This window comes from Salmo trutta, chromosome 6 (assembly GCF_901001165.1).
Source record: "Salmo trutta chromosome 6, fSalTru1.1, whole genome shotgun sequence".
Taxonomy (NCBI): domain Eukaryota; kingdom Metazoa; phylum Chordata; class Actinopteri; order Salmoniformes; family Salmonidae; genus Salmo; species Salmo trutta.
This window is the reverse complement of record NC_042962.1, coordinates 20,321,379-20,345,402: the sequence shown is the minus strand read 5'-3', so window position 1 is coordinate 20,345,402 and position 24,024 is coordinate 20,321,379. Positions and strand designations below refer to the sequence as shown.

General features: G+C 44.0%; 2 protein-coding genes across 11 annotated transcripts in view; both read left to right on the top strand.

Annotated features, from left to right (window-relative positions):
- kcnh2b (potassium voltage-gated channel, subfamily H (eag-related), member 2b) overlaps positions 1-4,664 on the top strand; it is a 283,242-nt gene extending 278,578 nt beyond the window's left edge. For both annotated transcript variants that reach the window (XM_029755692.1, XM_029755693.1), the window contains one exon: positions 51-4,664. In XM_029755692.1, coding sequence (XP_029611552.1) covers positions 51-187 — 137 coding nt within the window. In that variant the 3' untranslated portion in view covers positions 188-4,664. The remainder of the gene's footprint in view (positions 1-50) is intronic.
- An 11,965-nt stretch (positions 4,665-16,629) lies between these two features.
- The window catches only part of LOC115195626 (microtubule-associated protein 4), a 115,840-nt gene continuing 108,445 nt past the window's right edge, over positions 16,630-24,024 (top strand). For 7 of the 9 annotated variants that reach the window (XM_029755687.1, XM_029755690.1, XM_029755685.1 and 4 more), the window contains exon 1: positions 16,630-16,713. The gene's annotated coding sequence lies outside the window, so the exon portion shown is untranslated. Of the gene's footprint in view, positions 16,714-17,850; positions 18,052-23,183; positions 23,244-24,024 lie in introns of those variants that run through there. The other 2 variants (XM_029755683.1, XM_029755684.1) reach the window with 2 other exon arrangements.

Here is a 24,024-nt window from a genome sequence, read left to right as displayed (position 1 = left end):
GGGGTCAGGGATGCGGGCAGGTTCAGGGTTGGGGTCAGGGATGCGGGCAGGTTCAGGGTTGGGGTCAGTGGGAGGGGCGAATGGCCTGGACCCTGACACCCAGCGAAGGCTCTCTCTGCCTGAGCCACAGACGCCCCTGGACTCACAGACACCGCAGAGGCACAGCTCCGACCCTGGGGGGAGCTAAGGAGCGGTGAGGGGAGGGAGGAGAATAGGGACAGAGAGAGGGAAAGGAGGGGTAGCTCTGTTTTTCCCTCTTTCCCAGTCACACATCTCATTGGGTCCTTCCCTTAGTCCAGGCGTAAACAGACACACATAAGGAGGCGTCCCTTTTCTCCCTTCAGCCTCTAAAACCTCACCTATAGGCACTGAGTGTGCCTCAACTCTGACCTCTAACCTCTGACCTGAGGAAAAACCTTGTTTGGAGAGGGGGGATGTCTCTCTTTTTCAGGGGTCCTTTCCCCTATCCGGCTCCTAACGTTACCACAGCGTTACCAAACCCACAGGCAGAGAGAGAGAGAGAGAGAGAGAAAAAAAAAGCCCTTCTGAACTCAGTCCGGTCCATTCTGGCCTACAGAGATGACTACAGAATGCTCACTCACATGACTGGTTCTGTTTAGAAACGTCCCTTTACTGCTGTATCCAGTATTGGATTACCATAATGGGGAGGGGGAAAAAACTATAATAATTATATAAGTAGCCATTATGTCTTGCACTGAAATTTACAGACATTCTATCTAACATGTCCGTGACGCTTCCGAAAACTGGTTGGTTGGTGGACTGTAGTGTTAGCTGGCCTAACAGAAACTCTGGTGTCCTGTCCCATCATTGGCCCCTTTTCCCTAAGGTTCGAATCCCCGGAGGCGGAGCCAAGGCCCCAAGAGCATACTGGATTGGCTGGTTTGCACCTCAGGGGTGGGGTTGGAGGAAGGGTTTAAAAGCCATGACTTCTTTGATGAACATATCAAATCCCTATCAGAACCTTGTACAGATTGCTAGAGAGTGGGAGTCTTTGTACAGTTCAATATGCAAACACTGGCGAGAGAGGAGTGTTGTATCCTATATCTGTGTTGATAATATCAGATTCAGGTTCCAAAGCTTTTTGCCCTAGTTTTGTCGGTAGTTCACAAAGCATGGCTTAGTTTCCCCCTCTAACACTTGAAGAGGAAATGACCTACATTTACCCGTCCAAGGATCTGACTACACAGCAATACGCAGCCCCAGGAGAACACGCTCCACACACGTTATAATGTAGATCCTCCATCATCTCCCCATGTTGCTGTACTACTACAGGGGTCCTGTCTCACTCCCTTTCTCCACCTGTCCTTTCTCTGGGGAGAGTCTCTGTACATGGTAGTTGATGACATAAGGTGCAATGGCGGCCTACGATACGCAGGGAACCTGAAGATTGTATTTAACCGCTTGCTGGTCTGAGCTTCTTATTTATTTATTGGTTTTAGGAGTTTTATGTTCTTTGTAGATTGTACCAAATATGATTTCTCGTTTTGCAGAAAGAAGGTGTAGAGTGTAAACTTATTTGGTGGAGGGAGTGAAATAATATTTTTTGGTAAATGTGGACAGGTACCTCTCCCCACATTTGTGTGTTTGTTTTAACAAATGTTATGTCAGTACAACCATTCTAGATGTTTCTTGAGTAATATGACTGTTTGACAGGAGTTGCACTTTATTATTATTATTATAATAATTATAATGATTATTTAGTCTTCATCAACCCTGACCAGAGATGTCAGTGTCCACCCACTGGCCACAGACATTAATTCAACATCTACGTTGGTTCAATGTCATTTCATTGACATGACGTGGAAACAACAATGATCCAACCAGTGTGTGTTCAGTGAGCAGTAGGCTAATATTATCATCAGATCTGAGAATGGGCGGAGAGCCTTTAGCTCCCAGAGTAAGATTTAAACAGTGAGAGTTAAAGTGAGTCGCAAAGCGGTGAGTAGTGTTTGTGTGTAGTGTGTATCATGCACGGTGCAAACACATTGTATCTGTATGCAGGGAGGACTAGAAGCAGGTGAGGTAGCTGGAGGAGGCCAAACAGTGTTTTGAAGTGATGAGTAATGAACATTAAATTACTATATATATTTAGCTTGTTAGAAAAAACTGTATCGCTAAGACAAAGAAAATGGTCAGGTTTCAGCTAAGACACGCAAGCAGGCACACACACACACACACACACACACACACACACACACACACACACACACACACACACACACACACACACACACACACACACACACACACACACACACACACACACACACACACACATGCTATTAGGCGCACTGTTCACTGTTAATCACTGTTAGTAATGTCTTTGCATGTACAAAGTGCAGTAAAACCTGTGTTAGTGAATTGGAAGAGTGATAATGCATGAGTTGTGCTTTGGGATAGTGCATTTTAGTGTTGAACCAAAGCTACTGAAGAGAAGCAATTACTGTATTCTGCATTGAATTGAATGGAATGGGAAAATCAATAAGAGATGATTTAAGCCGCCCGAAGTTCAAAGCAGAGTAGACACCAAACCAACAGAGACCTCTTTTCTGAGCTTATTTACTGTGTTCAGTCCCATCACTGCAACTGAACACCTTCAAGGGTTGTAACAGTGACACAACGAGATGCCAACGATGACAACAACAAAAAACTACCGTAGGCCAATATCTACAATTTATTAAACAATTGTTGAGCTCTTGCTGTGTCACTGTTACAACCACTGAAGATGTTCAGTGCAGTGATGGAACTGGACACAGTAAATAAGCTCAGATGAAAAGAGGTCTCTGTTGGTTTCATCCCTTCGACTCTGCTTTGAACTTCAGGCAGCTTAAATGGCCTCCTTAGATAGTGAAAAGTCTCCTTTTGTACAGTTTTACAGTCAGGCCAACCCTCCCAGAACATAGACTACCCACACTATAGGATGTTATAATACAGAGCCTTTCCTATATCTGTCTGTCACTTCACATTATGTTTTTTTGTTTCTATTTGGGTCCTCAATCATCACAGAACTGCGTAATGTCTATATACCATCTACAATAGTTTTTAGTCAGCTAATCTCTGTCTTGAAGGATATTCCCAACACGTTAGAATGCAATTTCCATTTTGCATTCTTCAAAATCACCATCCTAATGTAGACTGACTGGGTTTAGGTGTAGATCTAGGGGGATTAAGTTATCTATCTTATAACATAGCTACATATCAAAATAATACTGTAATGTATGTAAAGTTGTCATAGAAAGCTCAAACAGGGAAATGTAATTAGCTTCCAGTGAAACATGTCCACCTACTGGGATGTGTCATGGTGGCTTAGTCAATGGGTCTCACATTTTAGCAACCTACACCAAAGATTATCTATTATATTGACAAGATAGTCAAGTGACCGCTATAATAATGGAAATACATGTCCTCAAAGATGGAAGGCAGACGGGAGGAGGCGAGATCAGGTGGGACCATTCTAGCCAATGAGAGGGAAGATATGCGTGTGAAGAACAAGAACAACATCGATACAAAATCGTTTTATAACAGTGCATTCGTAACAACCTACCAATTACGAAACTTCTATTCGATCAATTAAGCCTCACGTAGCAAATAAGCTATTTCAACTTTTTGTTGACCAAATTCAACACTCATTGACCACCAAACAAAAATTCCTCACTTCGTGGTCTTACTTTCTTGGACAGATTTTGGGTGGGGTAAACCCTCTCGTTTCGCCTCCTCTTTGCCTACACACACACACCTCTGCTACACAAGCCTCTCGCACCTCTCACATTTGGCAGAGCACTTTTCAGCTCTTTTCAACTTTATAGTATATTATATAAATATTATGCTGCATCATTGGCACAGGTCCCGAATTTGTAGATATTTTGAGCAGTGGGGTTTTTGGTAAAGTTTACACTGGATTGCTCTTTCCCGCCTCCCCCCTGTACATAAGAACATCTTGTAAAGGAATACATTCTTGGCACCCATATAGCCAGCACTATGCAGACATTTCTTTGGCATGCTTTGAAATGCAGAAAAACTGTAGAGGAAACAACATAAAGTCTGTTCAACATTTTAATCATGTGAATAAAGATGTTAATAACTATTGTTAATAATAATGACGATGATGACGAGGAGTATAAGGATAATGAACAAGATTACTTTAATATTGTGCACATTTTATTTGCATGCTGCACTGAGAATCTTTTCAGAAATGAGAGGGTGGATGTACAAGGAAGGCAGCTGCTTTTGGGCTGTGTCCTTGCGGCTGTGTAGAGTAATACACTGTATACTTCCGGGTCATGGAAGAGTAACATATACTGTACTTCCTGGTCATGGGAGAGTAACATATACTGTACTTCCTGGTCATGGGAGAAAGGGACACTGAAAAGTTACAAGATACTGTAACATTATGGAGGATACATGTGCGGGGCTATGGCCAGCTCTGCCACAGTTGGCTTTCAGACCAGGGAATATGAATAATAATACAATTCTAGCCTGACCATGTTGGAGTGCATAGCTTATGTCACCCTGTTCATATCAGACACTACAGCAAGCTTGAAGACAGAAGCAGCTCCAGGTCTTGATTGTGTGATAGCGTTATACATGGTTGACTTTATATAACATTTCAAATATTTATTTCAATAAACCTCTTTGAAAACAAACTGTGCGTCTGCTATGTATGTCTGAAGCTTTATAGATGTTTCTTTATCTACTTTTAAGTCTCACCCATGTTGGAGTTTTCTACCATCCTCTCACAGTTAATGTGGTCAATGGACATGCTATTGAGACACATTCGCTAACAGCAGTACAAGATCAATGGTAATGTCAGAGCCATTTTTATAGAAAATAAAGTGTTTAAATTATATTAAGGAATATATAAGAATGAAGTATTAATTGTAAAGAAACTATTATTTAAAAAATATATATATGTTAATGTTTATAAGAAACCCATTTTTTATTTGTTTATTGTGACACCTGGTGGTTACCTGTAGTGCGTCAGCAGGGTAGTATAAGGGTTTAATGGCAACATGGCTCAGTCACTAACAGTGAACCATGCAAACCGATGCTGGCACTAAGACGGCACTCAACAAGCTGTATAAGGCCATAAGCAAACAAGAAAAGCTCATCCGGAGGCAGCGCTCCTAGTGGCGAGATACTTTAATGCAGGGTAACTTAAATCCGTCTTACCTCATTTCTACCAGCATGTTAAATGTGCAACCACAGGGGAAAAGAAACTCTAGACCACCTTTACTCCACACACAGAGACGCGTACAAAGCTCTCCCTTGCCCTCCATTTGGAAAATCTGACCATAACTCTATCCTCCTGATTCCTGCTTACAAGCAAAAACTAAAGCAGGAAGTACCAGCGACTCGCTCAATAAGGAAGTGGTCAGATGACGCAGATGCTAAGCTACAGGACTGTTTTGCTAGCACAGACTGGAATATGTTCTAGGATTCTTCCGCTGGCATTGAGGAGTACACCACATCAGTCACTGGCTTCATCAATAAGTGCATCGATGACTTCGTCCCCACAGTGACTGTGCGTACATACCCCAACCAGAAGCCATGGATTACAGGCAGTGGCGGCTCTAGTTTGTATGGCTCCCTGGGCACCCCCCCCCCCTTCAGCCTCCCCCTAATTTTTATACAGACATTTGGAACAACACAAATAAATAATCATAACATTTAAAATGATATAAATATAAAAATATATACAAAAATAAGACTCATAAATATCAAAAAGAAGTAACAAAGACAAATAGAAACAAATTGTAGTAAAAAATGCAAATTAAAAAGAGAATAAAATTATTACAGTATTACCCTATTGCTAACAAAAAACACACAAATAAAACTAAATTGCACAAATCCTATATCACATAAATACACAAATAGAATAACACACTTATAAAGAGGAGAACCTGCTTGTTACACTATTGCACTTCAAACAAGAAACACACAAACTAAATTGCACAACTGCCATCTAAACCCTGACCTTTCTTGCCTTCTTTGATGCAAAGTCATCAATTAAATCATCATAAGAAATTTGCCCAGCAATTGCATGGTTAATACTGATGACAGCAAGGCCACTAAGGTGTTCCTGTGACATGGTGGACCTCAGGTAGGATTTGATGAGCTTCAGCTTTGAAAAGTTCCTCTCTGCTTCAGCTACGGTCACTGGAAGAATAAGACAAATTCTGAGAGCAGTCCACAAATTTGGATACATTTCTGAGAGCTCCCTTTCGTGTATAAATATCAGCAGCTCAAGAAGGGTCATGGTCTTCGATGGCAAGTCAGGCAAGTTCTTCAGTTCCTGTGCAAGCTCTCTGCCATCCAAGTCTCTGTGTTCTTTATAGTGCAGTGTCATACTAAGGGCCTCACATTATTCTGTCTGCTCCTCATTTGAGAGACTTTGGAAGGTTGACAGAACTTCAAACTTCTCTCCCACATTTTCCAATGAGGAAAATATTTCCTTAAAGGCTGAGGTTACAGCATCAACAACGACATTGAAAAATGTCACCTCCAGCTTCTTCAGGGCATCACCAAAGGCTCGTCAAATGATTTGTATGAAAAGTGCCACTTTTGGACCTCAGCCTTTTTTGTTGTAGAAAGGCCTCTACATTCATACCCTCGCAAATATCCTTGGCTGACGTTTGTGCCGTCATAAAGCCTGTTGGCCTGTAGTTGCTGAGACCTCTCTCTGTCTTTCTGAGAAGACTGACTGCAACATCCACATGCATACTGGGAGACTGCATCAGCTTGCTCACATGTTGGATCTGGCTCCAGATGTCATACCACACCACTGTACAGATGCTGAAGCTGTATGATCCCACCTCCTCTGACAAGGACTGGGCCTCAATCTTTATAACATGGTCTTTGGTTTGATCCCTCACCTCAATCAGTGCCTCTCTCACCGCTGCTGCCTGATACCTCAGTGGCTCGACACTCTTAACTTTACTCTCCCACCTTGTCTCAGTCCACATCTTCAAAGTGATGTCCACATGTTTTTTCAGGATGACCCGTCACTGTGTGGAGGCTGAGAACAAGGTGTACAGTTTGTGTAAGTTGCCAAAGTAACCTGTGGCATCGACAGAACTTTTAGCATCATCAGCCACAACCAGGTTCAATGTGTGAGGCCCACATGGCACAAATAGAGCTCTTGGATTCATTTCCAGGAGTCTGGCTTGGACACCTTTGTTTTTGTCTCTCATGTTGGGCCCAGACTGGAAACATGCAGCCCTCAAAATGAATTTTTAGCTTCTCTAATCTTTTGAGAATCAGGGATGCCAAATGTTGGCCCGTGGACTCATCTGCCTCCAAAAAAACCCATAAAATGTTCCTTTATGTGGGGCTCCTCCTTCAGTGACACAATCCAAATCACAACTGACAACTGTTCAGTGTGGCTGACATCTGAGGTGCAATCTAGAATGATAGAGAAGAATCTTGCCAGCTTGATGTCACTCACCATTATTGATGTCACTCACCAAATGACCTTGCTGCTCAACAAATCAATGAGTTCATTCTGTATTTGGTGGCCAAGGCAGCTGGTGGTGTGACTCGAGGTCCCTTTTTGGACACGGTTAAGGTGCTCTTTCATGACTGGATGAAATTATGCCATCAGTTCAACCTCTTTGAAGACATTTCCATTTGATGGAAAGTACAGTGTTTCTGTTTGTCCCCTTAGTGACAGATTTCCAATTGCCAGAGACTGTACAATAGCAGTCAGACTTGTCAACACCTCTCTCCATCTTGTCCTCTCAGCCTCCATAAGTGCCATTTCATGCTTATGAATTGTTTCCCCTTTTTTGATCCTCATTGCCAGTTCTTTCCATGTTTTCATGCAGTTTTGGTGTTCTGGACTGCTGTCGTGTGAAGTCAGCAAAGAACTTGCATGTTTCCAGTCTGTCAGTCCTGAGTTTGCTAAATTAATTTTCTTCTTAGAAAAGAGTTTGCAACAGAAGCAGAAGAGGCTGTTGTTTCTTTCAGAATTCACCAACCAACTTCTAGGGATTTTTTCACCACTCACCAAGGTCTTCCCGGGAAAACTGGTGGTGGCAACTTCTTCCGTCACTCTCATTCCTTGGGAAAACAAAGTTAGGTGATACCTCACTTTGTCCTCCGCAAACTAGTTGTGTCCGAATTCTGTCAGTCAGAACTGAAAGCCAGTCAGCAGGGTCTGTAGACAGTGGTTCATCCTCAGCAGCAGGATTTGGTGGGGATGCGGCTACAGACCTCATGTGGCTGGAGTGTGTCAGCAGTTCCTGCAAGAGGAAGGCATTGATGCTATGGACTGGCCCGCCCGTTCCCCAGACCTGAATCTAATTGAGCACATCTGGGACATCATGTCTCGCTCCATCCACCAACGCCACATTGCACCACAGACTGTCCAGGAGTTGGCGGATGCTTTAGTCCAGGTCTGGGAGGAGATCCCTCAGGAGACCATCCGCCACCTCATCAGGAGCATGCCCAGGCGTTGTAGGGAGGTCATACAGGCACGTGGAGGCCACACACACTACTGAGCCTCATTTTGACTTGTTTTAATGACATTACATCAAAGTTGGATCAGCCTGTAGTGTGGTTTTCCACTTTAATTTTGAGTGTGACTCCAAATCCAGACCTCCATGGGTTGATAAATTGGATTTCCATTGATTATTTTTGTGTGATTTTGTTGTCAGCACATTCAACTATGTAAAGAAAAAAGTATTTAATAAGATTTTTTCTTTCATTCAGATCTAGGATGTGTTGTTTAAGTGTTCCCTTTATTTTTTTGAGCAGTATATTACAAAAGATACAAAATATAGTCATCCTTTACGTTAGCCTACAGCATTGGAAATTACCCTTACTGAGCTCAGGACCTAACCAATACAATCACAGAAAACCTTTATGATGTCACATCAATGAAAGTTAACCAAATCAATAATGTACTAGTTAGGTTGTAATCACTTTTTTTGTACCTTTATTTAACTAGGCAAGTCAGTTAAGAACAAATAATGTTTTTCAATGACAGCCTAGGAACAGTGGGTTAACTGCCTTGTTCGGGGCAGAATGACAGATTTTGTACCTTGTCAGCTCGGGGATTGGATCTTGCAACCTTTCAGCTAGAAAATATTTACACAAGAAGCAACCTAATATCACACAGTCAACCTCTCATTTCATTTAGTAAATTCACCATTCTGCTCTAACCACTAGGCTACGCTGCCGCCCCGCTTTGCTGCAGGCTACACACATTATCATGATGAAACTGGGTGGAATTATATTCAATGTTATGTAAGCTAGTTGGACAGAAAACGGAATATTGTCGCCCTGTGTAATAGCATACAGTTGAAGTCGGAAGTTTACATACACCTTAGCCAAATACATTTAAACTCAGTTTTTCACAATTCCTGACATTTAATCCTAGTAAAAATTCCCTGTCTGAGGTCAGTTAGGATCACCACTTTATTTTAAGAATGTGAAATGTCAGAATAATACACTGCTCAAAAAAATAAAGGGAACACTAAAATAACACATCCTAACACATCCTTTTTCTTATCTATTTGTGTTGATTTGGCACCCGAGCATCAATTCATTACCCATCTCCCAACACTGTCAACCAGGAGTCAAGACGAAACCAATTCACCCATCCACCAGACTGGTTTTATATTATTCTTAACGATTTCTCACAAACCAGAAAACAATGCAACAATATGTCTGTGAAACTATACACTACCATTCAAAAGTTTGGGGTCACTTAGAAATGTTTTTTGTCCATTAAAATAACATCAAATTCATCAGAAATACAGTGTAGACATTATTAATGTTGTAAATGACTATTGTAGCTGGAAACGGCAGATTTTTATGGAATATCTACATAAGCGTACAGAGGCCCTTTATCAGCAACCATCATACCTGTGTTGCAATGGCACGTTGTGTTAGCTAAACCATGTTTATCATTTTAAAAGGCTAATTGATCATTAGAAAATCCCTTTGCAAATATGTTTGCACAGCTAAAAACTGTTGTCCTGATTAAAGAAGCAATAAAACTGGCCTTCTTTAGACTAGTTGAGTATCTGGAGCATCAGCATTTGTGGGTTCGATTACAGGCTCAAAATGGCCAGAAACAAAGAACTTTCTTCTGAAACTCGTCAGACTATTCTTGTTCTGAGAAATGAAGGCTATTCCATGCGAGAAATTGCCAAGAAACTGAAGATCTCGTACAACGTTGTGTACTACTCCCTTCACAGAACAGCGCAAACTGGCTCTAACCAGAATAGAAAGAGGAGTGGGAGGCCCCGGTGCCAATCCGTAGCACTCACGTCTGTAGCCATGAAGTGCTTTGGAAGGCTGGTCATGGGTCACATCAACACCATTATCCCAGAAACCCTAGACCAACTCCAATTTGCATACCACCCCAACAGATCGACAGATGATGCAATCTCTGTTGCACTCCACACTGCCCTTTCCCACCTGGACAAAAGGAACACTTACGTGAGAATGCTATTCATTGACTACAGCTCAGCGTTCAACACCATAGTGCCCTCAAAGCTCATCACTAAGCTAAGGACCCTGGGACTAAACACCTCCCTCTGCAACTGGATCCTGGACTCCCTGATGGGCCGCCCCCAGGTGGTAAGGGTAGGTAACAACACATCTGCCACGCTGATCCTCAACATGGGGGCCCCCTCAGGGGTGCGTGCTCAGTCCCCTCCTGTACTCCCTGTTCACCCATGACTGCATGGCCATGCACGACTCCAACACTATCATTAAGTTTGCCGACGACACAACAGTGGTAGGCCTGATCACCGGCAACTATGAGACAACCTATAGGGAGGAGGTCAGAGACCTGGCAGTGTGGTGCCAGGATAACAACCTATCCCTCAATGTGATCAAGACAAAGGACATGATTGTGGACTACAGGAAAAAGAGGACCGAGCACGCCCCCATTCTCATTGATGGGGCTGTAGTGGAGCAGGTTGAGCACTTCAAGTTCCTTGGTGTCCACATCACCAACAAACTACCATGGTCCAAACACACCAAGACAGTCGTGAAGAGGGCACGACAACGCCTATTCCCCCTCTGAAAAGATTTGGGCATGGGTCCTCAGATCCTCAAAAAAGTTATACAGCTGCACCATTGAGAGCATCCTGACTGGTTGCATCATTGCCTGGTATGGCAACTGCTCGGCCTCCGATCGCAAAGCACTACAGAGGGTAGTGCGTACGGCCCAGTACATCACTGGGGCCAAGCGTTTTGACATCCAGGACCTATTACTAGGCGGTGTCAGAGGAAGGCCCAAAAAATTGTCGAAGACTCTAGTCACAAGCAGCAGTACCGGAGGACCAAGTCTAGGACCACAAGGCTCCTTAACAGCCACTACCCCCAAGGCATAAGACTGCAGAACAATTAATCAAATGGCCACCCGAACAATTTACATTAAACCCCCCCACTTTGTTTTTACACTGCTGCTACTCGCTGTTTATTATCGATTGCATAGACACTTTACATATTACCTTGACTAACCTGTACCCCGCACATTGAATCGGTACCGGTACCCCTTGTATATAGCCTCATTATTGTTATGTAATTTTACTTTTTCATTTTATAATTTTTTTTTACTTTAGTTTATTTAGTCTATTTCTTAACTCTATTTCTTGAACTGCATTGTTGGTCTAGGGCTTATCAGCATTTCACGGTATTTCACAGCATTTCACATGCGGCGCATGTGACAAATACAATTTGATTTGATTGTCTTGCGCCAAGCTACGATTTAACGTTTTTTTGATGTGATTACATTTTGTTACTTTCACGAGGTTGGAGTAATAACATATTCAGCTACTTAAGACAATGGCTCGAATCCAGTGGGGGAAAATGAGCCCAATTGTCATACTTCAGTAAAAGTAAAATGACTCAAGTAAAAGTGAAAGTCAACCAGCAAAATCCTACTTGAGTAAAAGTCTAAAAGTATTTGGTTTTAAATATACTTAAGTATCAAAAGGTTCCCTTGGAGAGTTCATCAATGAGCTTGACGCCTTGATAAGTTCCTTTCCTGAGGATGGCTCACCCCTCACAGTTCTGGGTGACTTTAACCTCCCTACGTCTACATTTGACTCATTTCTCTCTGCCTCCTTCTTTCCACTCCTCTCCTCTTTTGATCTCACCCTCTCACCGTCCCCCCTACTCACAAGGCAGGCAATACGCTTGACCTCATCTTCACTAGATGCTGTTCTTCTACTAATCTCACTGCAACTCCCCTCCAAGTCTCCGATCACTACCTTGTCTGCTTTTCCCTCTCGCTCTCCTCCAACACTACTCACTCAGCCCCTACTCAGATGGTATTGCGCCGTCGCAACCTTCGCTCTCTCTCTCCTGCTACTCTCTCCTCTTCCATCCTATCATCTCTTCCCTCTGCTCAATCCTTCTCCAACCAATCTCCTGATTCTGCCTCCTCAACCCTCCTCTCCTCCCTTTCTGCATCCTTTGACTCTCTATGTCCCCTATCCTCCCGACCGGCTCGGTCCTCCCATCCTGCTCCGTGGCTTGACGACTCATTGCGAGCTCACAGAACAGGGCTCCGGGCAGCCAAGCGGAAATGGAGGAAAACTAGCCTCCCTGCAGACCTGGCATCTTTTCACTCCCTCCTCTCTACATTTTCCTCCTCTGTTTCTGCTGCTAAAGCCACTTTCTACCACTCTAACTTCCAAGCATCTGCCTCTAACCCTAGGAAGCTCTTTGCCACCTTCTCCTCCCTCCTGAATCCTCCTCCCCCTCCCCCCTCCTCCCTCTCTGCGGATGACTTCATCAACCATTTTGAAAAGAAGGTCGACGACATCCGATCCTCGTTTGTTAAATCAAACGACACCGCTGGTCCTGCTCACATTGCCCTACCCTATGCTTTGACCTCTTTCTCCCCTCTCTCTCCAGATGAAATCTTGCGTCTTGTGACGGCCGGCTGCCCAACAACCTGCCTGCTTGACCCTATCCCCTCCTCTCTTCTCCAGACCATTTCCGGAGACCTTCTCCCTTACCTCACCTCGCTCATCAACTCATCCTTGACCGCTGGCTACGTCCCTTCCGTCTTCAAGAGAGCAAGAGTTGCACCCCTTCTCAAAAAACCTACACTCGATCCCTCCGATGTCAACAACTACAGACCAGTATCCCTTCTTTCTTTTCTCTCCAAAACTCTTGAACGCGCCGTCCTTGGCCAGCTCTCCTGCTATCTCTCTCAGAATGACCTTCTTGATCCAAATCAGTCAGGTTTCAAGGCTGGTCATTCAACTGAGACTGCTCTTCTCTGTGTCACGGAGGCTCTCCACACTGCTAAAGCTAACTCTCTCTCCTCTGCTCTCATCCTTCTAGACCTATCTGCTGCCTTTGATACTGTGAACCATCAGATCCTCCTCTCCACCCTCTCCGAGTTGGGTATCTCCGGCGCGGCTCACTCTTGGATTGCGTCCTACCTGACAGGTCGCTCCTACCAGGTGGCGTGGCGAGAATCCGTCTCCGCACCACGTGCTCTCACCACTGGTGTCCCCCAGGGCTCAGTTCTAGGCCCTCTCCTATTCTCGCTATACACCAAGTCACTTGGCTCTGTCATATCCTCACATGGTCTCTCCTATCATTGCTACGCAGACGACACACAATAAATCTTCTCCTTTCCCCCTTCCGATAACCAGGTGGCGAATCGCATCTCTGCATGTCTGGCAGACATATCAGTGTGGATGACGGATCACCACCTCAAGCTGAACCTCGGCAAGACGGAGCTGCTCTTCCTCCCGGGGAAGGACTGCCCTTTCCATGATCTCGCCATCACGGTGGACAACTCCATTGTGTCCTCCTCCCAGAGTGCTAAGAGCCTCGGCGTGACCCTGGACAACACCCTGTCGTTCTCCGCTAACATCAAGGCGGTGACCCGATCCTGTAGGTTCATGCTATACAACATTCGCAGAGTACGACCCTGCCTTACACAGGAAGCGGCGCAGGTCCTAATCCAGGCACTTGTCATCTCCCGTCTGGATTACTGCAACTCCCTGTTGGCGGGGCTCCCTGCCTGTGCCATTAAACCCCTAAAACTCATCCAGAATGCCGCAGCCCATCTGGTGTTCAACCTTCCCAAGTTCTATCACGTCACCCCGCTCCTCCGCACACTCCACTGGCTTCCAGTTGAAGCTCGCATCTGCTACAAGACCATGGTGCTTGCCTACGGAGCTGTGAGGAGAACGGCACCTCCGTACCTTCAGGCTCTGATCAGGCCCTACACCCAAACAAGGGCACTGCGTTCATCCACCTCTGGCCTGCTGGCCCCCCTACCTCTGCGGAAGCACAGTTCCCGCTCAGCCCAGTCAAAACTGTTCGCTGCTCTGGCACCCCAATGGTGGAACAAGCTCCCTCACGACGCCAGGACAGCGGAGTCAATCACCACCTTCTGTAGACACCTGAAAGGAATGGACACCTCTTTAAGGAATACCTGGGATAGGATAAAGTAATCCTTCTAACCCCCCCCCCCCAAAAAAAAGATATAGATGTACTATTGTAAAGTGGTTGTTCCACTGGATATCATAAGGTGAATGCACCAATTTGTAAGTCGCTCTGGATAAGAGCGTCTGCTAAATGACGTAAATGTAAATAATTTCAAATTCCTTACATTAAGAAAGCCAGACCACCATTTTTTTATTTTTTTTATTTATGGATAAATTAAATCATTCAAAATGCAGCGAGTACTTTTGTTGTCAGAGAAAATATATGGAGTACAAAGTACATAATTTTCATTAGGAATGTAGGGAAGTTAAAGTATAAAATTGTCAAAAATATAAATAGTAAAGTACAGATGAGATACCTAAAAATGTTTTTTCTTAGGTAGTACTTTCAAGTATTTTTTAATTTTTTAATTAAGTACTTTAGATTTTAAGAAAATGAACAACTAAGTAATCATTTTTTACTTCTCCCATTTACTTCCCAAACCCCTGTTTGTTCTGCTTCGCTAAGCGTTGGGCCTCTGGGTTTAAACACTCTGGTGACATTGCGACCATCTCCATTTTGAAGTAGTCCATTTTCTTCATCTGCTACTTCTATGAGATGGTAAACAAACCAAAAGGGTGCCTACTGTCACCTGGAGTGTGTTGTTTGAACAGGTATAAAGCCAAGGTTGGTGATTTTCTGCCACCTGCAGTTATGGAATGCTTGCTAATGAGTATAATCAATTGGCTGATCCCTCCTGATGACCTGGGTGGAATTATGTGATCCTTTCCAAACCCATAGGAAGTACCACCTCTATCTATCTCTGTGTCCACCACTGAAAGGTGAGCTTTTGGCCATGGGATGGCGACATTGTATAATTTAAAAAGGGTTGAAACAGTAACTGAAATTGTTTCCATACTCGGTGATACAATGTTAATGAGTAGTTACAGTTAAACACTGAAACATTACTTTATTTTACAAAGTAATGCAGTAACTTAGTGTCAGGGTAAGTTATGGTACTTTTCTGTGCATTTTTGGAAACATGTTTTATAGCAATAACTGCCATTTACAATATTTCTACAGTTTATAAAGGATATTCTGATTTGGTAATTCCAACAGCCAACACTGCTCATTAAATCGAATAATAAGATTAGGCCTATGCTATAGCCTAGCAAGCCCATAGGCCTGATGAATAATGCACTTTTTTTATGCATTCGAATTTAAAACTTGCATCGTCACACCACACAATTGGCTTGTTTGAGTGGTAAGGCTGAAGTGAATTCGGGGAGGTGGATCTACGAGAGCCAAACGTCGAACAATGATTTGGTTTTCCAACAAGCATGGCTCAATGCAACATTGCAATGTTGCCATTGTTTATCAAAGTGTTTCTTTGAAATGTTGAAATAAATATGTATCCAACCTCCATATCACACACTGTAAATATACGTGCTAAGGCTTACATTGTACTATTAATCGGAGAGTAGGACTCAAACATAACATTCACTTATACACTGTTTAGATATGAATTGCGGGCTTCCTGTTTCAGTAACGTCTTTGGTCACGTTCGCGGCAATCAAACAAAAACACGAATGATTGGTTGACAATTAGTGCCTCCCACAATGCAGGCGATGGCTCCAAGTTGCAGCTGGTGAGGAGCAACTACATAAAATTGCATTTGAAACTTCATGACCTTTGATCATAGGGTTGTTGTAACATTTATGTAGGCGACATGTCGGCGCAAGTCAGACATGTTTTTACCCCCATAATGTAACACAATTTGAAAGGCAGTGAGCACCGACTTGATAAAAGTGATCCACTCCAACGCGCCCAAGACGATTGATATATGATCTAGCCATGGAGACTCTCCTCCGGCGACATTCTGACGTTTTAGTCGGGTTGCGTGATATTCTTCAATGGCTGTTCTTCTTATGGTTGCCTATTGGGCCAATACAGTCCCGTAAAAGGCGTCAAACTTACTCATTGTACGTTATGGTTGTCTATCAAAGTAAATTACAGTACCTAAGGAAACCGTCAGGGCGTTCGCTTGTAAAATACGAAGCTGTGATTGGAGGTAGCGTCTGTCAAAACGACATTTTCGCCATTATCATTGGATGAAATTTCAGTCAGTTGATATTTTGGGATTTTGATTGGAGGAAACTGTCTGTGATCGGTAATGTTACCCTGCGGTCACTGAAGCGCAGTACGGGAGGGCGGATCATCATCGTGGTGGCAGCTACACTCGGAGACTCCCGACAAACTGTCAAAAATATTCAGCAAACGGTGAGTCAACTCAAAATAAACACATCCTTTTATTGGGCAAATCGTCTAGGTACCTCGGGTTACGGCTATCGTGTTGTTCTGATGTGGTTTGTTGATTTATCAGTGAAGAAGGGACGGTGATTTTGGATGAGAAATACGCACGTTACGCATCATAGCAAGAAGTGCATGGGTGAAGTCGCAGTGTCACACCCGAGTGTCACAGCGCAGGAGCTATGGCTGTTCGCAAAGTTATGCAAGCTTGACTGTGTGTGTGTGTGTGTGTGTGTGTGTGTGTGTGTGTGTGTGTGTGTGTGTGTGTGTGTGTGTGTGTGTGTGTGTGTGTGTGTGTGGCCATAACGTCATTCAATTAGGGCTAAGCAACTGCGCACATGGTTCCTATTCGTATAAGCCTTTATAAAGTGTAATTCAATTCTTCATGTTATGGGAGTGTTTTTTGTTTTGTTTGGGGGGGCTTCAGCTCAGTCGGGGACCTCCAGCTCAGTCGGGACCTCCCGCAGAGGTTCTTCAAATCCGACTGTTGACAAATGTGAACTTTGAATACACTGTTACAACATTGTAACATTTGGATCATTTCGATGTTACGGTTTTCTGTTTTGACTGTACAGCCGAAGTAAAATGTAGTTATAATTTCCTATAAGGCAAGAATAGGCTACGTGTTATGCTCTGATTTAGCTAGCGGATTAAACTCAACGATTTATGATGGAGTTGAGCGGCGACTAGTGTGGATTTTTATACGTTTTTATAAAGTTGTTATTTAAAAAACTAGCCCGCAATTTAATTGCGGATTTTTCTTTGGGTGTTGAAATCTGTATTTTCTCAAATAAAAACCCACACTAGTAGCCCGCTCAACTACATCATAAATCTTGGAGTTGAGTTTATAGGCTATGATTTAGTGAATATAATCTCCAAAGCAACCTTCAGGGCTACTACACAGCAGCTGAGAAATTGCACTGTAGCCAGAAAGCTGTTTATCTTCAACATGTGCTGTCTGCTTAGAGCAGTTATTGACAATTATATCTTTCACTGCCATGTGTTTCAAAGTGCAGTCTGAAGGCCTATCCATGAAAAGGAACATGCATCCTCTGCCAACTGGCCACCCCATTGCATCACATTACAGTAAACACCGAGTTACTTTCTCTCAGCGTTGGGCTGATTTGATTTCTGTACACTATTATCAGCCCTTAGGCCTCTTGTGCTGCCATACCTCCTCGATATTGATGATAGGAATGATAAGAGGAAGAGCAGAGAGAGGATTATTCTTGTTATTAGAGAGGAGTGTGGATCCTGCAGGAGATTACTGGACAATCCTCCCCAGATTACCACATGCAGGAATCAGAGGTGGGTCTATCTAACCCAGCGGTGGCTTCATTACTGGCTATATTCTGTCTGATTGTCAAATGATATATTTTACCTATAGAAACATGCAGGTGAGGGTAACACTATACATTAAGATGCTCTTATACCTATGAGTGATGCTGTAATTACTACAGTAATAATGTTGTTGTTGTTAGTAATTATAGTATTATTACAGGATAGCAACGTTAATGTAAAGCGTTACTTAGAGCGGCAGGTAGCCTATCAGTTAGAGTGTTAGGCCAGTAGCCGACAAGGTGAAAAATCTGTCGACGTGCCCTTGAGCAAGGCACTTAACCCTAATTTGCTCCAGGGTTGCCGTACTACTACGGCTGACCCTGTAAAACAACACATTTCACTGGACCTATCCGGTGTATGTGACAATAAAAAGCATATTTACCTTAATTGTGCATATGTTTTCTCCCTTTCTTTGGCACCGCTGCAGTTAGAGACATTTCCGTCACGAATCCACACGCTCCTATCAGACCAAATTTGACAAATGAGGTGGAGGCCTCATCTACTCTGCGTGTGTGTGTGTGTGGGTTTCCATTTCTTTGTCTCGTGGCCCATGCTAGCTTGTAGCATAGCTGAGCTAAGAGGGGAAGTATGTTAGGCTGTGGATTAGTCATGCAGACATGCACTCGTTGATGTTTTCGTATCCCATAAGATAACTTCTGGATTTGTGTCCTGACCTGGAATGTTTCCACTAAGATTACTGTGTCATATGTCAAATATGTCAAAATGAAAGTAGCCTATCTAGCCGGGCCCTGGGTAAAAGTCTGCTAATCATTAGTGACCTTTGGTTAGGTCGTTAGAGGTTTCTATTGGCCAACCTAGTTTTTCCTCATGCCAACTGTGTAGTTTCATGCATCCCCTTCTCCTAGTGCAATAATTCAAACGGTGGTGATTTCATTAACCATGCTCACGTTGTTGTCAAAACATTGTAGATATCTATTTGTGGTTGAAACTACCCATTTTATTGTCCTATTTGGTCTCTGTCCCAGTGTATGTTAATGTAATAACTGGTTCAGCTTCTAGCAGGCAACCTGGAAGCTACAAAGTAATCACTCCATCGAGGCGGCACAATAGAATGGAATGTATTTATTCAGAAACACATCTAGTGGATTGTGGAAGCTTTGGTTTGGAATGTTGTATTCAGAAACACATCTAGTGGATTGTGGAAGCTTTGGTTTGGAATGTATTTATTCAGAAACACATCTAGTGGATTGTGGAAGCTTTGGTTTGGAATGTATTTATTCAGAAACACATCTAGTGGATTGTGGAAGCTTTGGTTTGGAATGTATTTATTCAGAAACACATCTAGTGGATTGTGGAAGCTTTGGTTTGGAATGTATTTATTCAGAAACACATCTAGTGGATTGTGGAAGCTTTGGTTTGGAATGTATTTATTCAGAAACACATCTAGTGGATTGTGGAAGCTTTGGTTTGGAATGTATTTATTCAGAAACACATCTAGTGGATTGTGGAAGCTTTGGTTTGGAATGTATTTATTCAGAAACACATCTAGTGGATTGTGGAAGCTTTGGTTTGGAATGTATTTATTCAGAAACACATCTAGTGGATTGTGGAAGCTTTGGTTTGGAATGCTACAAGGAGGAGACTCAGACAGAGAGAGGAATCCTAAGGTCACAGCGCACGTTCACTGCAAAGGGCAAAAGTGACAAGAAATGTTAGCTTTGGGGTGGAGAAACTAACCTTTTACGGCTGTCAGTCGACAGTGTCTACATGCCTCAAGAAGAAGAAAATCTAAAACACAAACAAAACTTTGGGGGAAATTCCTCCGGTGGATTTGTAATGTCTATCACAAGCTAGGTTTTTTTCTATATCATGCCCTGCGAAGGGGAATGCTTCTTGGTTACACACGGCATGACGTACTACACGCTCTGGAGTTGAAATGTAACGAAATGAGCCCCTAAAGCTCGACAGCACTGTTGGGAAACGTACCAAGTCCGTGTTAAAATGATCTACAACTTTCACTCTTTTAAAATTAGAAGTGAAGGGACTATAGCAATAAAATGAAGGCTGCCTCAATAGAGACCGATGTGCATAGTGTGCAGTGACACCGATCTTTAGATAAAATCCTTTTAGGCGAGCTCCAACTACACGCATGGGACACATTTTCAATATGCACTAAAACCCTTGTGTGCTTGGATTATTACACAAGGGCGGTTATTACCAACCAACTGAATTAAATTGAGGTTATCAGGAAGGGTACGAATTGATGAACGAGCATACTAGGTGAGAGGGGCCCCCAGTCTAGCCAGCGAGCGAATAGGGGAAACCAATTGAGTAGAACTAAGCACTCTCAATTCCTCTCCACTCTCCCTCACTCTGCTAATCTGGTCTGATCTGTGTCCCCCATCCCTGCTGCTGCTGCTGCTCACCATGACTCTGCTAGCCTGGCCTGGATGACCCATCTGAAGTGGGGGTGCGCTTTTCTATAGAACCCTTGGCAGCGTGTGTTGCAGCAGAGATAGGAAGTCAAGCCACAGTAACTTTAGACCTAGAGAGGTCTGGTCAACCATAGAGAGACAGGTCCTCTTAAAGAGCCTGTCAATTGAGTTTGGGTCTATGGGAAGCCTGGGAAATCAATCACCCATTTCTTCAGTATTTTCAAGCGATGTAGTATTTTTGCCCCTCAATAAACCACCATTACAGCCATCATGGGAGTGGCTGTCCTCAGAGAGCATGCGTGATGCTGTGCGGTCCAGTAGGGCCACTACAGCTCACACTAGGCCAGACAGAGGACAGGGATGGGTCAGGGCCTGTGATGGATATCAGGCGGTGTCGGTACCAAACAGAGGCTGTAGGGAGTTAGCGTGACTGTCTTCACTCCCGATCGCTGTATCACGGTGTGGTGTAACCCAGCCTCCTACCTCTGCCCCAAGCCACCGATCGTCATGACAACCAGGACACTGTCGTTATTGCTGTTGGCCCAATCTGTAGTTGATAGGATCGATTATCCATAATGCAATTACAGCAGCCTTGCTTCTTATCCGTCCGGTCAGTCTGGCATCCGTGAGCAGGGATCGATACTAAGGCCGCCTGCTTTTATGGCCACTAACAGGACAGTTACCTGTGAATGTGAATATAGGCATAAACTGTTATATACTGTTACATCTAGCTATATGGACAGTTTATACCTGTGTAATAGTTACTGTTTTGGCCTATTGGGTAGTTTGAATAGTTTCACTTACTTCTACAATAATGTGTGATAATAAGTCGACTTTTTGTGGGCACATCCACAAAGGCGATACGTCATTGACAGGGAGAAGATGTCGTAAGCCTGAGGACAGGACTGTGTCTCCCTATAAAAGCACCAATCATTCACCCAGTGGAACATGTCTGGCTTCATCTCTCCTAGCTCTGACTGCGTCTCATTGAGACGTGTGTGTGTGATAGTTTTGGACCCATTCCAGGGAGTCTAATGTGCTGGCAGAAGGGTTCTTGTATTCCCAGGGCGCTCCGAACGGGACTGGAGTTATACATTGTCTGCTGGCTGATTGGAAGAATATGGGTCTGGGATTGGAATGCAACAACGGTTTATCTCAATTATGCTAGGCTGTCATTTCTGAGAGGATCGCGAAGAGTTGTTGGCGTTGTGTACAGCACCTCCCACAATTCCTCTCACCTTGAAGTAGGTTGTGTTAGTTGGTGGTCGGTCATACTTGTTACTTTTTCACACCTGGATAGTAGCAAGAGGAATCAGTCCAAAGACGGCCATTTTACTTTGAGTTTTGTGTAATCACCCATATCGATTGGTGATTACTTAAGTGTTGTTTATGGTTGTGCCAGATTGTGCTGTCTGAGCTTGTCCAGTATCGCTGTGGACACGTTTCACCCATTCACAGCTTGCGTTTCTACATTAGCCTATCAAATCACCACCCTCTTTTAGTTTGTTTGTGTTTTCTGCCAGTTCAAGGCAACGCTCCTTCCCTCCATGTAGCAGTGCATCAACAGAAACCTTTCTAGTTTACATCGATCATGCATTCCTAGTCACTGGTCTTATCACGTCAATTGATGCATTATCAAATAGTTCTATACTGTACAGAGCTTTGCTTGGGATCTCTTAAAAATGCACACAGACATTTTAAGTGCAAGCACTTTTTTTTATCAGAACAGTGAAAAACAACAGGAAGATAAGATGGAGGAGAATGGATAGAACTATGGAATGCTGGTGAGGTTAGAACGTAAGGATGGGAGGAGAAGGAGATGGCTATATGGGACTTTACTTTGGATTAGGAAATGGAGGATAAACTGGCGAGCGATATCATTCTGTGCTTTATTAAGTCGGTTGGCTTTCGGCCAAGTGGTCGTCCATAGTCACCCAGGACCTTGAGATTGCGTGACAGCAGCGGGTGAATGAAGAATGGAGAGAAGGGTGGAAAGAGGAGTGAAGCAGCAAAGGGCTGGCGGCCGGTGTAATCCCCTGCAACAGGACAACGGTAGCAGCCGGGCCGCAGCTTGGCTTTAACTGTCAATCAGGCCTCCAGCAGAATTATAGCTACCGTGTCACCTGGGACACATCCAACACCACCATTATCACCACACAGCTAGACACAGAGATAGATGGAGGGAGAGAGAGAGAGAGAACCACCATTACCTAAGGTAATCATGGAGGAGGGAGGGGCGGAGGACAGGAGAAGGAGCTGCGTTAAGTACCGTTACTTGACTGTGTTTTGGAGTACTTCCTATTAACCATTAATACTACAGCATAGGACTGAGCTTTAGTTTATTTGTTCGCTAATGTTCCCTCAGACTTAGGCCCGGCTTAGTGTGTCTGCTACCTGTGTGTTAGTGTTTGTTTTGGGATTAGAATTGTCCTTTGTGTCTGTGCTGCTGTGCGTTCCATTGCGATGTGTCAAGCCTCGCTCTGCAACAATGGGCAGCATAGTTTCCAATCCTGGCAAACACAGACCCAGCGCTGTGTGTGTGTGTGTGTGTGTGTGTGTGTTTGAACGCTTAGGGTGAAGTGTGGTGTGTGTGTGAGCGAGAGAGAACCTACATGCACATACACGTAGGAGGGAGACACAGGGAATTGGCACAGGGGAATTAATTCTCTGTCACTCTAACCCAACCCTCACCCTCCCACACAGAGACTCAGACTGGCTTGTCAGACGAGAGAGAGGCCCAAGGAGGAGTGGAGAGGGGGATTGGTTAGTACAGGGTGTGGCAGTGGCTTCAGTACTTTTAGAGCAGAACTGTGCTCTCTCTCTTTCTCTCTCTCTCTCTCTTTCTCCCTCCTCCCTCTTCCAGAGTACAACCTAATGGGCTACATCAGGGTCTGAATTACGTAGAACAGAAATGTCCCTGAGTGCACTAATACCATTAGGGGGAGGAGGACATAGCTACAACTCACAGGACCTCTCTATCTTTTTATATATCGCATTCTTTCGCTCTCATGTCCTCCCTCCTTACTGGATATCTCTCTCTCCTCCTTGCTGTATTGTTGTAGGTCTTTCTGTTTCTGTATTTCTCCCTTTCTTCTTTCTGTCTTTCTCTCTTTGTCGGTCTGTTTTTATCTCTCTCTCACACACACACACACACACACACACACTCACTCACTCACACACACACACACTCACTCACTCACTCACTCACTCACTCACTCACTCACTCACTCACTCACTCACTCACTCACTCACTCACTCACTCACTCACACACACACACACACACACTCACTCACTCACTCACTCACTCACTCACTCACTCACTCACTCACTCACTCACTCACTCACTCACTCACTCACTCACTCACTCACTCACTCACTCACTCACTCACTCACTCACTCACTCACACACTCACACACTCACACACTCAGGGCCAGACACTGGTCCTTTCTCCGGCCCCTGACACAGGCCTACTGTGGGGTTAACAAGCCAGGCATCAGGCCCATTTCCCACTACAAGAGATGGAGTCTGAGGAGCGGAGTGGC